General features: G+C 33.6%; 1 protein-coding gene across 2 annotated transcripts in view; it reads left to right on the forward strand.

Moving 5' to 3' along the window:
* Window positions 1-14756, forward strand: part of gli2a (GLI family zinc finger 2a) — a 154565-nt gene that overhangs the window by 121606 nt on the left and 18203 nt on the right. For both annotated transcript variants that reach the window (XM_056465650.1, XM_056465651.1), the window contains exons 6-8: window positions 4932-5133; window positions 6667-6889; window positions 9733-9843. In XM_056465650.1, the coding sequence (XP_056321625.1) occupies window positions 4932-5133; window positions 6667-6889; window positions 9733-9843 (536 nt within the window). The remainder of the gene's footprint in view (window positions 1-4931; window positions 5134-6666; window positions 6890-9732; window positions 9844-14756) is intronic.

Raw genomic sequence — 14756 nt, forward strand, 5'->3', positions numbered from 1 at the left:
TGCTACCCCCTGCTGTTCTCCTCAGTCTGTAAGTGCTGCCACACGCTGCCCATCAACGTGGCATGTGTTCATTGACAGACGCCATTGGTTTATTTTTCAGTCTTTAAAATAAATATTCTTCATTTATTCTGATAATTTTATGGCTAACACTTTATAATAACTATACACTATGAATCATCTATTAGACATTAGCAAATAGTGAATTCATTATCTGTTAAGCATTAACTCCACATTAACAGACGTTAGTAAGCAGTTTTTAACTGCAGCTACAAATGCTGTAATCTTGACTTGAAAGCACATTTATAATGAGCTTAATAATTGTATTTTCATATGTTATTACTTAATAATCTTTCGTTACTAAATTCAGTATCGCATTATTTACAAACCATTTTTGTATTTAAGAGTAAATGATTTTTAAAATCATTCCGAATGAGATAATAAACGATTAATAAACTATTGAAATCAACATTTATATATTTCATTATTCATGCATATATTAATGGTTACTATGTATGTTAATAAACGCTTTATTAACTCAACTTCATACAGTTTTGTGACCTAATCTAAAGTGAGGGCTATTTATGCTTTATAAATCCCTTATAAATGACAATTAAAGGTTCGGTATTAAATGAACAATAAATGTTTGCAATCTTATCTTAAACTTTTTAATTACTGTAAAGTTTAAACATTTCTGTATAACAGGAGTGTCAAATACAATTAGAAATAAATACAATTCAATAAAATTGGATAAAAAAAACAATATAATAATTAAACAGTATATTATGATACAACATTTCAAAGTTATTTAGTGATGTTTAAACTGCACAGTAATTTATTTTAGTTAATAATGGAAAGATGTATGTTTCACTTGGTATAATTTCATTTGTCTATCTTCAAATGAATAGAAATGAATGAAGTCATTTATTTTCTATTTGTTTTTTCCTGTTCAGAGTTTAACTGAGCCTTTAATTGTCATTTATAAGGGAGTTATAAAGCATAAAAAGTCCTCACTTTAGATTAGGTCACAAAACTGGATGAAGTTGAGTTAATAATGCATTCATTAACATGCAAATTAACTATTAGTATATGCCTGAATAATAAGATATATAAGTGTTAATTTGAATAGTTTATTAATCATTTACTTATGCATTCTGATTGATCTTAAAATAGCACCAGCTAATCTTAAATAACTAATTTGTAAATAATGCAATACTTTAAATTAATCACTAACAACGTATGAAAAACAATTATTAAGCACATTATAAATGTGCTTTTGAGTCAAGAATGCAGCGTTTGTATCTGTATTTATTTATAAACTGCTTGCTTAATGTAGAGTTAATGCTTAACAGATAATGAATTAACTATTTGCTAATGCTTTTAGTGTGTAGTTATTATAAAGTGTTACCATTCTATGAAGCAGCTTAAATATCCATTCCATCTTTTCTTCCACTTAAGTGGAGAAAGTTGCGAGATTACTGAAATTTGGTGCCAAAATTACATTGACACCAAAAAATATTTAGCTCATTTTAGAACTATGACTGGCAAAACACTCTTTTAGTCCCTTTATTTATTTATTTATTTTTAATTCCATCTAGAGACATTTTTTGCTTTACTTGTATTTTTATTTTTTAGAAATAATGAAGTTTGTCATTTTTGTCATTCTGTGGTTGTCTGTCTGACCCCAGACTCGCAAACTATTGCTGCGTCCTGCCAAACTCTTGTGGACACTTTTCACAAACTGTGTTTTAATGAGTTTCCACAGTGATTAACATCATAAATCTTGCAAACTTTATCATGTTTGCATTTTTTCTGTAATATGTTTGGGTCAAAGACAAAAAAAAAGGCTTAAAGCATGAAAGCAATAAAAGTGCTATATTTTTCAGGAGAATGTGTCCTGTTTAACGTTAACAATGATTTACAAAAGACACCCACTAAAATGTCATTCAGTTTAACAATTGTAGTTTATGTACCCCAAAATAATCTGGTAAAGTTATATAATCTTGTAAAGTTATATTTACACTAAGTTTAATTTGAGGATATATTAAAAGACGCTTTTAAAGATTATAAATAACCTTTTGTGGATTAAACGGTTCTTTAAATAAATCTAGACACAGTGTAAAATTAATTTTGACCATATGCATTCATTGTTTTAGCAATTCAGTCTTTTTAGTAGTTTGGAAATGAAAGGTTTTACCTTTAAATGAAGCATTGGCTGTGCATGCAGAACTTTGGATCAAATGTCAAAGTCTCATTCGTTCAGTTTAACAACCTGTAATAGTTGCTGTTTGCAATGCACATCAAAACGATCGCTTCAGGAATGGCAGGGCCATAATTAACTAGTTGGAGTTGGTGGATTTGTGAGAGTTTGACAGGCGTCGGTTTGAAATGTCAGCGCAGGGTTTTTTGTGAGGTGTTTGTGTTTGTGTGTAGTTTAATGGAGCCATTACACGTTTCCTGTTGTAGCACCTTTTCTGATGCCCTCCTGGCGGGCCAAAACCTCCTTGTCCGTCTGCTGTTCTCTGTCGTCTTACACCAGGCCTAATGCACAGCACCTGTTCACTACAGCCAGAGCACATATGGCACTTTTCCACTGCATGGTACTGCTCACTTTTGGGGGTTTTCCACTGTGTAAAGTACCTAAAGTACCCGATACACTTTTCCAGAAATTGAAATCTTACATGTAATAACTGCAGCTCACTGACTGTCATTATCTGCATCATTGCATTTGCTACACTTTGTTTAAATAAATAGCCATCAACAATTGAAATGGCCAAACCCAATAATGGTACTGAATCTGGAATGTAACTTTAAAACTATGTACCTAGGAATGTTTAGTCTTCAAAAATAGCAAAAAAAAAATGATACATATCTCCTTAATGCACTGCTAACAATGAGTAAAAAGGCCATTACAAAGAAGGAAGATCTTCAATCTGTAGGTGAATGGCATGATATAGTAAAAGAGGTGTATGATATGGAAGTATTGACACTTAAGACTACAATCCTATAAAATTACTTCATACTGGGGAAAGTAGTTGAGAAAAATTGTAATGTTTTAATTTAATTGTGGTTCTTTTATTTCTATGTATCTGGAATCCCCCTTAAGAGATTTTCAATCTTTGATATTTAACCCTTAACACAACTTTTTATAGCACAATCTGATCAAACATAAATACTTATTAGTATAAATAAGAATGTAGCCGGTGACCTTGATACTTATATTGTGTGTCTTTTTGTTTTATGTTGTCATTTGAATATACACTCACCGGCCACTTTATTAGGTACAAGTTACTAGTACTGGGTTAGAGCCACTTTTGCCTTCAGAACTGCCTTAATCCTTCTTGGCATAGATTCAACAAGGTACTGGAAATATTCTTCAGAGATTTTGGTCCATATTGACATGATAGCATCACGCAGTTGCTGCAGATTTGTTGGTTTCACATCCATGATGCGAATCTCCCGTTCCACCACGTCCCAAAGATGCTCTATTGGATTGAGATCTGGTGACTGTGGAGGCCATTTGAGTACAGTGAACTCATTGTCATGTTCAAGAAACCAGTCTGAGATGATTCACGCTTTGACATGGCACGTTATCCTGCTGGAAGTAGTCATCAGAAGATGGGTACACTGGTCAAAAAGGAATAGACATTGTCAGCAACAAAACTCGGGTAGGCTGTGGCGTTGACATGATGCTCAATTGGTACTAATGGACCCTAAGTGTTCCAAGAAAATATTCCCCACACCATTACACCACCACCACCAGCCTAAAGCGTTGATACAAGGCAGGATGGATCCATGCTTTCATGTTGTTGACGCCAAATTCTGACCCTACCATGCGAATTTCGCAGCAGAAATCAACGTTTTTCCAATCTTCTATTGTCCAATTTTGTTGAGCTTGTGTGAATAGTAGCCTCAGTCTGGACCAGTCTGGCCATTCTCCTCTGACCTCTGGCATCAACAAGGCATTTGTGCCCACAGAACTGCCGCTCACTGGATATTTTCTCTTTTTCAGACCTTTCTCTGTAAACCCTAGGGATGGTTGTGTATGAAAATCCCAGTAAATCAGCAGTTTCTGAAATTCTCAGACCAGCCTGTCTGGCACCAACATTAATGCCATGTTAAAAGTCGCTTAAATCGCCTTTCTTGAACTTCAGCAGATCATCTTGACCATGTCTTCATGCCTAAATGCATTGAGTTGCTGCCATGTTATTGACTAATTTAAAATTTGTATCTAATGAAGTGGCCAGTGAGTTTATATATATAGCTGTATCATGATCATTAGACATGGTGCTGGTGTTCCTCTGGACAGGCAACCGGAATGATGTCATGATAGTAGAGCAGTGCTAAACCATTGCAGTAGAACAGCAAACCAGACCAAATAAAGCAAACTGTCAATCAAAACTTTGAGTCTTTGAGTCAGCACTCACTCAGTAAATGAAATACAGATTCAATGTCCACGTGTCTAATTTTCCACGTTCTCTTTTGTTGCACTAACTGTACAATGATGAGGTGTGTATTTGGATGAAGTTGTGTTTAACCTTCGACGTGAACATTTCCAGCTTATTTTCATTGATTTATAAATAGTCAAAGATGAGACCTCCCCTTTTTGGAATTTTGTAAAACTGGTCATAACTTGCTTGGTTCTTGGGACTTTAACAAGATATTGATATAGATATTGATTGATGGGAAGACCTACCTAAAGCATCTTACTTAAATCACCACCTTATTTAATTGATCAACCGCCTTATTTTCTTCTCCGATCAATGCTGTTAAATCTGTTGCATCTGTTTGGCACGCTGCAAGACAAACTCATTGCTATTAGCAGTCTATAAATTATTCATAGTGATTTGTATGTGAGCCAACACATGAGTGGAGATGAAGATGACTGAACATATCAGAAAGACTAAAGGAAATGTTTTTCTTTTTGTCTACAGTGTCTCGTTTCCCGAGTCCCAGACTGACGCCGAGGGTGAGCAGGAAGCGAGCGTTGTCCATCTCTCCAGTCTCGGATGCCAGCATCGACTTGCAGACCATGATCCGCACCTCACCCAACTCTCTGGTGGCCTACATCAATAACTCACGCTCCAGCTCGGCGGCCAGCAGCTCTTACGGCCACCTCTCTGTCGGGGCCATCAGGTACAGGAATTCCCATTCTTACATTTATGTGGATTTCTCCTTATGATCTGCTATAAAATGCAAAATAATATGAAAAACATTTGCTAAATAGGGCGGGTAATTGATTGAAATGTGAATATCGGCATCAGCTTGATATGGAAAAGTATGCCTGCATGATGTTGGAACAATCTAACATTGCGATATTTTGTTATTCTGCGAGATATATTATAAATACAATTTCACTAGATGACTTGAATATCTCTAATTGGAAATAATTTAAGATTTAAGATTGATTGGGATGATTCTTCATTCCTCAAGGCACACCAACAGTACATATTTTGGATGTCTCCCTTATCTGAACGAGTCTTGTCTAATGTTCTGATGAGTGGATTCTGGTGTGTTTGAATAGGAAGAGGTTGAAAATGTACTGTTGGTGTGCCTTTAGGAACAAGCTTGGGAAACACTGCTCTAGAGGAGTGCATCTGTATACAATCTACAGTAATAAACATTCTTCAATATATTGACATTATATATTTCTTCTCATTCTCTTTATTAAAATACAACCAGAAAATAAAGTTCTAGTTGGATTTGTTGGGGTCTGATTAAAGAGAAGGATGGAAGAATAAATGAAAAATACTGGAGTTTCTGTCTTGGTTTGGTCTGCATTTCTGGGATTTGATGGGATTGGGAATGCTGAAAAGTTCAGACATGTTTTAAGTCTTTATGTGAATCCTACTAGAAAGCACCTCATATGTAATTGTTTAATTGTTCACCATGATAATGATCCCAGACACACTGTTAATGTAATGAAATCATATGTGGAGAAAAAAACATCATGAAATGGCCTCCACAGTGTCCAGAACTGAATATGATATACAGTATGTATAGGCAATATTATAGACAGTATGAGATTCACCTGGAGAGAAAAATAAAGATAGAACATGCTAAATCTAAGGAAAAAACTCTTAGAAATGCTGTAAGATGCTTCAACTTTTATTTCAATAGATTTGTGCAAAAGTCTTAGGCTCCCTTAGCTGGTGGTGGCCTAAGACTTTTGCACAATACTGTTTACACACGAAGAAACAAAATATTTTTGCCAAATGAGAAATGGTCGTGCCCAACTGAGCCAGGTTTCTCCCGAGCTTTTTTTTTTTTCTTTCACTTTCGCCCATTGGTGAATTTTTTTTTTCTCGCCGCTGTTACCCCTGGCTTTCATAGTTCGGGACTTGTAGAGCTGCGCATCAATGGAATACTCTTCAGTGTTTGGACTCTCAGCAGTGAATATTAAAACACATTGAACTGAAATAATCTAAACTGAACTGAACCTAAACTCTGAAAATTGAACTACACTGTTTTCAATTCACTATAATCTTCTATGTGAAGCTGCTGTGACACAATCTACATTAAAAGCATTATACAAATAAAGATTAATTTAATTTAATTGAAAATATTAGCACTGGCTAGACGCCATATCGGGTTATTTCCCAAAAAGGTATTCAGGTTGCCTATAATTTAAACAAGCTAACTCTCTTTTCTCTTTTTTTACCATTCCAGTCCATCCTTCACGTTCCCACACCCCATCACACCGGTTGCGTACCACCAGCTGTTGTCACAGCAGAGAAGTCTGAATGCGTTTGGACACACTCCTCCTCTGCTGCAGCCTTCACCTGCCCTCAGCAGCAGACAGCAGACACTCGTGGCTGCAGCTGCTCTCAACAACACCACCAGCAGCAGCACCACCAGCAGCACTGCAGACACCAGCACCGAGTCCAGCCAGGTGAATATTACAGCATTACTGATTTGTACAGTCCTTGGCATAAATGTGTACACTTCACAGATCTCTGTTTTCTATAGGATGCTTTACAATAATATGTTTGTGTATATACATTAGATTAGTCAGTACCAAATCAAAAACTAGAGCTAATTTAACAAAATATCTTAAGAATGGTACACCCAATTTAATTTGGCAGGGAAATTATGAAATCAAATTTTAATAAAGAGGCCAAAGAGATGAAATTTAGTTGAAATTTTGTTGTTTGTTGTTAATTTTATTATTATTAATATTAATATTATTATTATTATTATTATTATTACTCATTTGAATTTAAATGTATTATGTTTCTATTCCTAATGATGTAATGTAAACAATTTTATTTTAATGAATATAATGGTTTAATAACTCTTTTTTTAAATGCACCAAAAGTTATTGTCACCAAAAGTCATATTCACTGAGAAGTAGATAAAAAATTTTTCAAAAAGGGGGTGCACAACCCAAAACTTATTTATTTAATTTTTATTGCACATTTTTATGAGGAAAAAGGTTCGTTATGGATTACAGAAGTGACAGATTGACTGAATATGACACTTGTCTGACTTTGGTAAATCAGTTATTTGGTAAATCAATCAATCAATTAAAAGCATTTTATATTTGCAGTACTGTAAAATACAAGCCTACACAAACAACTTAGAAAGGGTTTCACTATTTTATACTTCTACACATGATCTAGATCCAGAGGTTCAAAGGTTCAGAGAAACCTGGAAATTTGTTATATTCTGCTATTTATTTTGTTGTTGTTGTTCTTAATGATATTCCCTGTTCATAATTTTATAGATAGATGGATGGATGGATGGATGGATGGATGCAAAGATAGATAGCTAGTGGCAAAGATGGATGGATAGATGGATGAATGGACGGACGGACGGACACATGGATGGATGGATGGATGGATGGATGGATGGATGGATGGATGGATGGATGGATGGATGGATGGATGGATGGATAGATAGATAGATAGATAGATAGATAGATAGATAGATAGATAGATAGATAGATAGATAGATAGATAGATAGATAGATAGATAGATAGATAGATAGATAGATGCAAAGATAGATAGATAGATAGATAGATAGATAGATAGATAGATAGATAGATAGATAGATAGATAGATAGATAGATAGATAGATAGATAGATAGATAGATAGATGCAAAGATAGATAGATGCAAAGATAGATAGATGCAAAGATAGATAGATGCAAAGATAGATAGATAGATAGATAGATAGATAGATAGATAGATAGATAGATAGATAGATAGATAGATAGATAGATAGATAGATAGATAGATAGATAGATAGATAGATAGATAGATAGATAGATAGATAGATAGATAGATAGATAGATAGATAGATGCAAAGATAGATGGATGCAAAGATAGATGCAAAGATAGATGCAAAGATAGATGCAAAGATAGATGCAAAGATAGATGCAAAGATAGATGCAAAGATAGATAGATAGATAGATAGATAGATAGATAGATAGATAGATAGATAGATAGATAGATAGATAGATAGATAGATAGATAGATAGATAGATAGATAGATAGATAGATAGATAGATAGATAGATAGATAGATGCAAAGATAGATAGATAGATAGATAGATAGATAGATAGATAGATAGATAGATAGATAGATAGATAGATAGATAGATAGATAGATAGATAGATAGATAGATAGATAGATAGATAGATAGATAGATAGATAGATAGATAGATAGATAGATAGATAGATGCAAAGATAGATAGATGCAAAGATAGATAGATGCAAAGATAGATAGCTATTTGCAAAGATGGATGGATGGATAGATAGATACATAGATAGATACATAATGTAGATAGAAAGACGGACGGACAAATAGACAGACAGACAGTCATTATCAATTATCAAATGCTACAAGTGACAGTATTACAGAACAAGTAATATGATTGTGACAACATCACATCATCAGTGTTTACAAAATCATGTTTTATATTTTACAAAAGGACATTAAAAATACATTTTAAAAAAACTTGCATTTAAAAGTCATTTTTAAAGATTTGTTTTTTTCTGGCCCCAAAATGCAGTATAAAATGGATGGCTAAAATGCATAAAATCGTTTCCATTTTTAGTTGAAACATAACGTGAATACTTTAAAAATGCTAGAGGTTTATGACATGGTTATAGTGGTTCACCAAAAGTAACCGACACAAACAAACCCAAAAATTCTATGCAGATCTTTTCATTCATCCCCATTTTTCCACAACTCAGCCTTGTACTATAATACTCATCAGCCTGGATTCCAAGAGCCGCTGTCTCTCCCATATAAACACTGTGGCCATCCAGAATATAAACTTCCTCCATCCACACACTCACCAAATCAGTTTTCATTGCCCATCTCCAAAACACATACACACACTATAGTTATGAGAAACACATTTCCCCCTCGCTTCTGAGCAAACCGCGTCAGGTTTATTGAGTTATAGACAACATGGGCCTCTGCCATACTGTAGCTGTCGAGAGGAAAGGCTTCAACAGAGAGTCTTGTGTGTTCGGCGAGACTGTCTGTTGAATTATGAATCCATCTGAGGATCAAAGTCTGAAGCCGCTCTCTGGGCGTAATCATTTCTTCCTTTTCATATTTCCATCTGACAGATGCTCATAGCGCAGTCTAAACTGTTTAGTCTCTGCGGCGAGTTGCTTTGTGAAAGCAAAGGCATCTGGAGTGTGGTATCTTTTGGAGGCGTGAAATCAGGCACCCGTGGACATGGTTCCTCCGGTTGACTGTTGTCTTGTTCTCCTGCAGAATGCTGGGGGAGACCCAGCCGTGAGCAGCACCGTCAATCCCATGATTTTTAAGCGGTCCAAGGTGAAGACTGAAGCAGAAGGGCCTCATCCCATCTCTCCTGGATCTCAGGTTTGTGTTCAGGTCATATTAAAGTGTTAAGTTCAAAATGGGATCAAAAGCATCATTCATTCATTCATTCAAATTACTTCCGTTGCTTTTTCAAACTACTTATTTAAAATGAGTTGAAGCAACATAATTCTATTTTTTGGGGGTGGGGGAATATAAATTGTTTTATATTCAGTCCACTTAATTTAAAAAAAAATTAAATGAATTTGATCAAATTGTGTTTGGACAACCTGAAGCATTTTTACAGTGAATTATTTATTTATTTATTTATTTATTTATTTATTTATTTATTTATTTATTTATTTATTTATTTATTTATTTATTTATGTACTTTATTCTGGGGGTGGGGTTATACTTCTGCAACAGGGTCCAGGGTCACATATTTCAGATATTTATAATGCTTGTATACTTTACCATAGTTTGCTAAGAATATATAGTAGAATTTACTATAAGATGGGCATATCAAAACTTCAAAAAAAAAAAAAAAGGACCACCTTACACTGAAAAAAAAGCAATTCATTCATTTATTTTCCTTCAGCTTAGTCCCTTATTTATCAAGGGTTGCCACAGTGAGATGAACCACCAGCTATTTCGGCATATGTTTTATGCAGCAGAAGCCATTCCAGCTGCACAAAAGGATTATTATAATATTAGTATTTAAAAAAAAAGTTCATTTACAATTAATATCAGAAGCAAAATTGGTTCTTCTGTGTCATGAGAGAAAATATTCTCTTCTGGAATTTTTTATGTTTAAAAGTGTAGAACTATCAGTGCAAAAGCCTAGTGGTTAGCGCGTTGACATATTCAGGGCGTCCCGAGTTCGAATCCTGGCTCGTGGACATTTCCTGTCCCTACCACCTCTCTCTCTCCCACTTCGCTTTCTGTCTGTAAAACTGTCCTATCCGCTTAATAAAGGCAAAAAGGCCAAAAATAAATCGTAAAAAAAAGTGTAGAACTAAAGCCTTTAAATTAAAATCATTTCTGAAACTGATGCTTTTTTAGGGGTGGGGGGGTGGGGGGATGGGGGTTGGGGGGGACATACAGAGTCATATAATATATTAAATAATTTATATTTTGCGTATTTTTTATACGTGACCCTGCACCACACAATTAGTCATAAGTGTCAGTTTTTGGAAATTGAGATGTGTGCATTATCTGAAATTGTAATAGATATTTGTCCAAGATACAACTATTTGAAAATCTGTAATCTTAGGGTTCAAATAAATCTAATAAAAGAGAAAACTACATTTAAATTAATCAAAACTGTTTTCTGCAATGTACATTACTATTAATAAATTGATTGATATAAAAGTTTGATATGTTTATGTTAGGAAATCTTTAAATCTTCATGATCTTTACTTAAAATTTGAATGATTTTAGATGAAAGAAAAATAATAAGTTTGACCAATACAACATGGCTTTTGCTAGTTTGCAAGTTGATATTTTTTGGGACAGTTTAATTGTTTTATATTTAAATTTTGAAATTTTATCACGTTAACTTAAATTATCAAAATACAATCAAAATATATGCTCACTCCCAGGCCCATTTATATCGAAGTTGATATTTAGCCACACCATATTGATGCTTTGTAACATCTAGTTTTTATGAGGCGAGTTGTTAGCCCAACGCTTAATCACCAATCAGGAGGACCAGGACCTACACACATACACTACGGACAATTTAGCTTACCCAATTCACCTACAGCACAGGTCTTTTGACTGTGGGGGAAATCGGGGCACCCAGAGACACCCACGCAAACACAGGGAGAACATGCAAACTCCACACAGAAATGCCAACTGACCCAGCCGGGGCTCGATCCAGCAACATTCTTGCTGTGAGGCAACAGCGGTACCCACTGCCCCACCGTGTTGCCCATAATCAAAATATATTAATCCATTTTTTTTATCTATTATTATTAATCAAATATTAATTTGATTAATTCTATTATTATTAATCAAATATATTATTAATTTTGGTTTATGCCTCTGTAGCATATGACTGTATTTCTGGTCCAGGGTGACATGGCATTCGCGTGCTCTTAGATCAGCAGATCAGCTGCTTCTTAGAGTCTCAAAAACCAGACGTAAGCATAGAGGTGACTTTTGCGGTGGCTGCCCCCAAGTTATGGAATACCCTACCTCCTTTGATCAGGCAAACCCCTTCGCTGTCTGTTCAATTCACATCTTAAAACCTTCCTTTTCTCCTTGGCCTTTGTCACCTGCTCTGATATCTGTTGGACAGTATAAATGTAAGCCTTACACGTGCAGTTGTTTTACTACTTGAGATGTATACTATGTGTTATGTGTGGTTAGAGTTTTAATTTTTATTTTATTGAAGTATTTATTAAGTTGAATGAATGAATGACAAATTTTTAACAATATTTTTAACTTTACTATAATTTACTATAGAATTTACTTTACAATTCTACAGAATAGAAAAGGTGGACATCTATCAAAACTTCCTAAAACCCCAGAACACCTTATTTTTTTTTACTACAAGTCCAACTCTTGTTTCCTTACAGTCTCTCTTTTTTCCTTTTCTTTCTCTTTTTTGACAAATCCTCGGCTCCTCTCCAGTATTGAGACAGTGTATGTGTGCTAAGATCAATGACTAGAGGTGCTCAGTGCGATCAGGCCAGATGGAAATTGATGAACACACAATAGCAGCACAGATATAAACATGCATAGTCAGCATGGACCTTTTAAGAAACCCTTCGGATATTCTGAGATTTCAACACTCGGAATGAAACAAGCCAAATTTCAGACAAGTTTCAAAGGAGCCATTATCAGTTGTTGCTTTAGTATTTAGTTCAACAACATTAACACAGCCTTGACGTTTGACTGAATATCACACACATTAGCATGTAGGAGGTGGCCATGAAGCATTGCGTTCTCTCGCCACATTAGAGAGGTTTTGAAGCGTTTAAGTTTAAAGTTCATTAAAAATCAAAGGCATTCTTCACATTCCCAGACCTTCAGAGAAACCAGGGCTTGTATTATGTTGGATGTGGAGCTGACCACCAACAAAAGCTCTCAATAACTCACAAGAAATATGAAACACCAATGATATCTTTAATATTTGACTGCTATTTTTTATAGACCACAGTGAGATTAAATGGTTATTTGTGTCCCATGCTTCGCCTAAGAATAATTTATGATTCTGTTTTTCCACATTGTATTACCATGCATTTATAAGGATCCACAAGTGGTCAGCTGAGATGCATTATCATTTCCATTTAGTATTAAAATGCATTGAGATGCTCTCCTTTTATCACTTGTGTTCCAATTTCATCAAGACTCTTTCCATTTTTGTACATTTTATAGAAGAGCTCTGTTTGATACATTAGTACTACTGAAGGGACAAATCCATGTTATACTTAGCTCCTTTTCAGACAGAAGTGACCAAAGCTTAAAAAATTTACTTTTTTCCAATGTATTTTAAGTTAAACTTTAAGTTCCAACTTAAAATACATTGGAAAAAAGTAAAGTTTTTAAGCTTTGGTCACTTCTGTCTGAAAAGGAGCTAAGTGTAACATGGATTTGTCCCTTCAGTAGTATTTTAATATTTTATTATGATCAGGGTATCCTCAGGGTCTTATAAAAAAAAAAGTCTTAAAATGTCCTAAATCTCAAAATCAAAATTTCTGGCCTTAAATTTACTGAAAATTTGTGCTGTAGGTCTTAAATCTTTTTTAAACAGGTCTTAATTTTCCTTGTATTACTACCCAATCTGGCCCAGACCCGTTCTATCACCAACAATTCATCTCAATAAAACTTAAAACTTTTTATTTAAAAAGTAAATTTTTATATTTACCATAATGGTTTAATTGTTTTCCTCAGAATAACATTTGTTTAAATGTGCTCCATGCATTTGCTGCTGAGGACACTGATCTGGACAGGTAGTTGTGCGTAGATTTTGAAAAGTTTTTTTTTTGTTTGTTTGTTTTAGTTTGTTGAAAAAAAAAGGGTATGGATAAAAGTAGAGTTTGCTTGTGTTTACACAATATTTACAATATTTTGCTAAGAAATATCTAAAATATTTTTTACAAATTATTATTTATTTAAATAATTATTATTTTCACAATAAATGCTTCATTTCAGGACTTCAAAATCCATAAATTATTCATGTATTTATTCATTTATTCATTCATTCATTTATTTATTTTTTCATTTGTTTATTCATTCATTTATTTATTTATTCATTTGTTTGTTTATTTATTTATTTATTTATTTATTCATTTGTTTATTTATTTATTTATTTATTAATTCATTCATTCATTTATTCATTTATTAAGTTGCTTATTTATTCATTCATTTATTTATTAAATTGTTTATTTATTCATTTATTTATTAATTTATTCATTCATTTATTTATTTATTCATTTATGTATTCATTTATTTATTTATTTTGTGAGAACTGTGCCATCTTGACTTAAAATGACATAACTTGGAACAACTTGCACTTTTTTAGTTTAATTTTAAAAGGTTTTGCATTTAAATGTATATTTGTGAAATAAAATTACACATTTTTGTTTTGTTTTATCAGATGAGTATCAGGTTTTGCATTAAAGTTAAAATCAAACAACAAAATGTAGTATAAATGGAAACACAGTAACTCAATCAGTATTTGATCAATAAAAAAGAATGAATAGTGATAATACAAAACATCTGTACAAACATTTTGTATTTAAAAAATGTTGTATTAAGTAAACATATCTGAATCATGCCTATGATTTCTGTGTTTGTGTGTCTATGTGTTTTTGTGACATCAGGACACAAATCTGTGTGATGTTATGACAGGTATTACAAAAAGGTGGTGAAATGTGGGGACATTGCTGATTACCTCATTTCTCAAAAAGCTTATAAATCATACACAGAATTAGTTTTTTTCTGAAAGTAAAACTATACACTGTTTC

The sequence above is a fragment of the Danio aesculapii genome, chromosome 9 (assembly GCF_903798145.1).
Source record: "Danio aesculapii chromosome 9, fDanAes4.1, whole genome shotgun sequence".
Taxonomy (NCBI): Eukaryota; Metazoa; Chordata; class Actinopteri; order Cypriniformes; family Danionidae; genus Danio; species Danio aesculapii.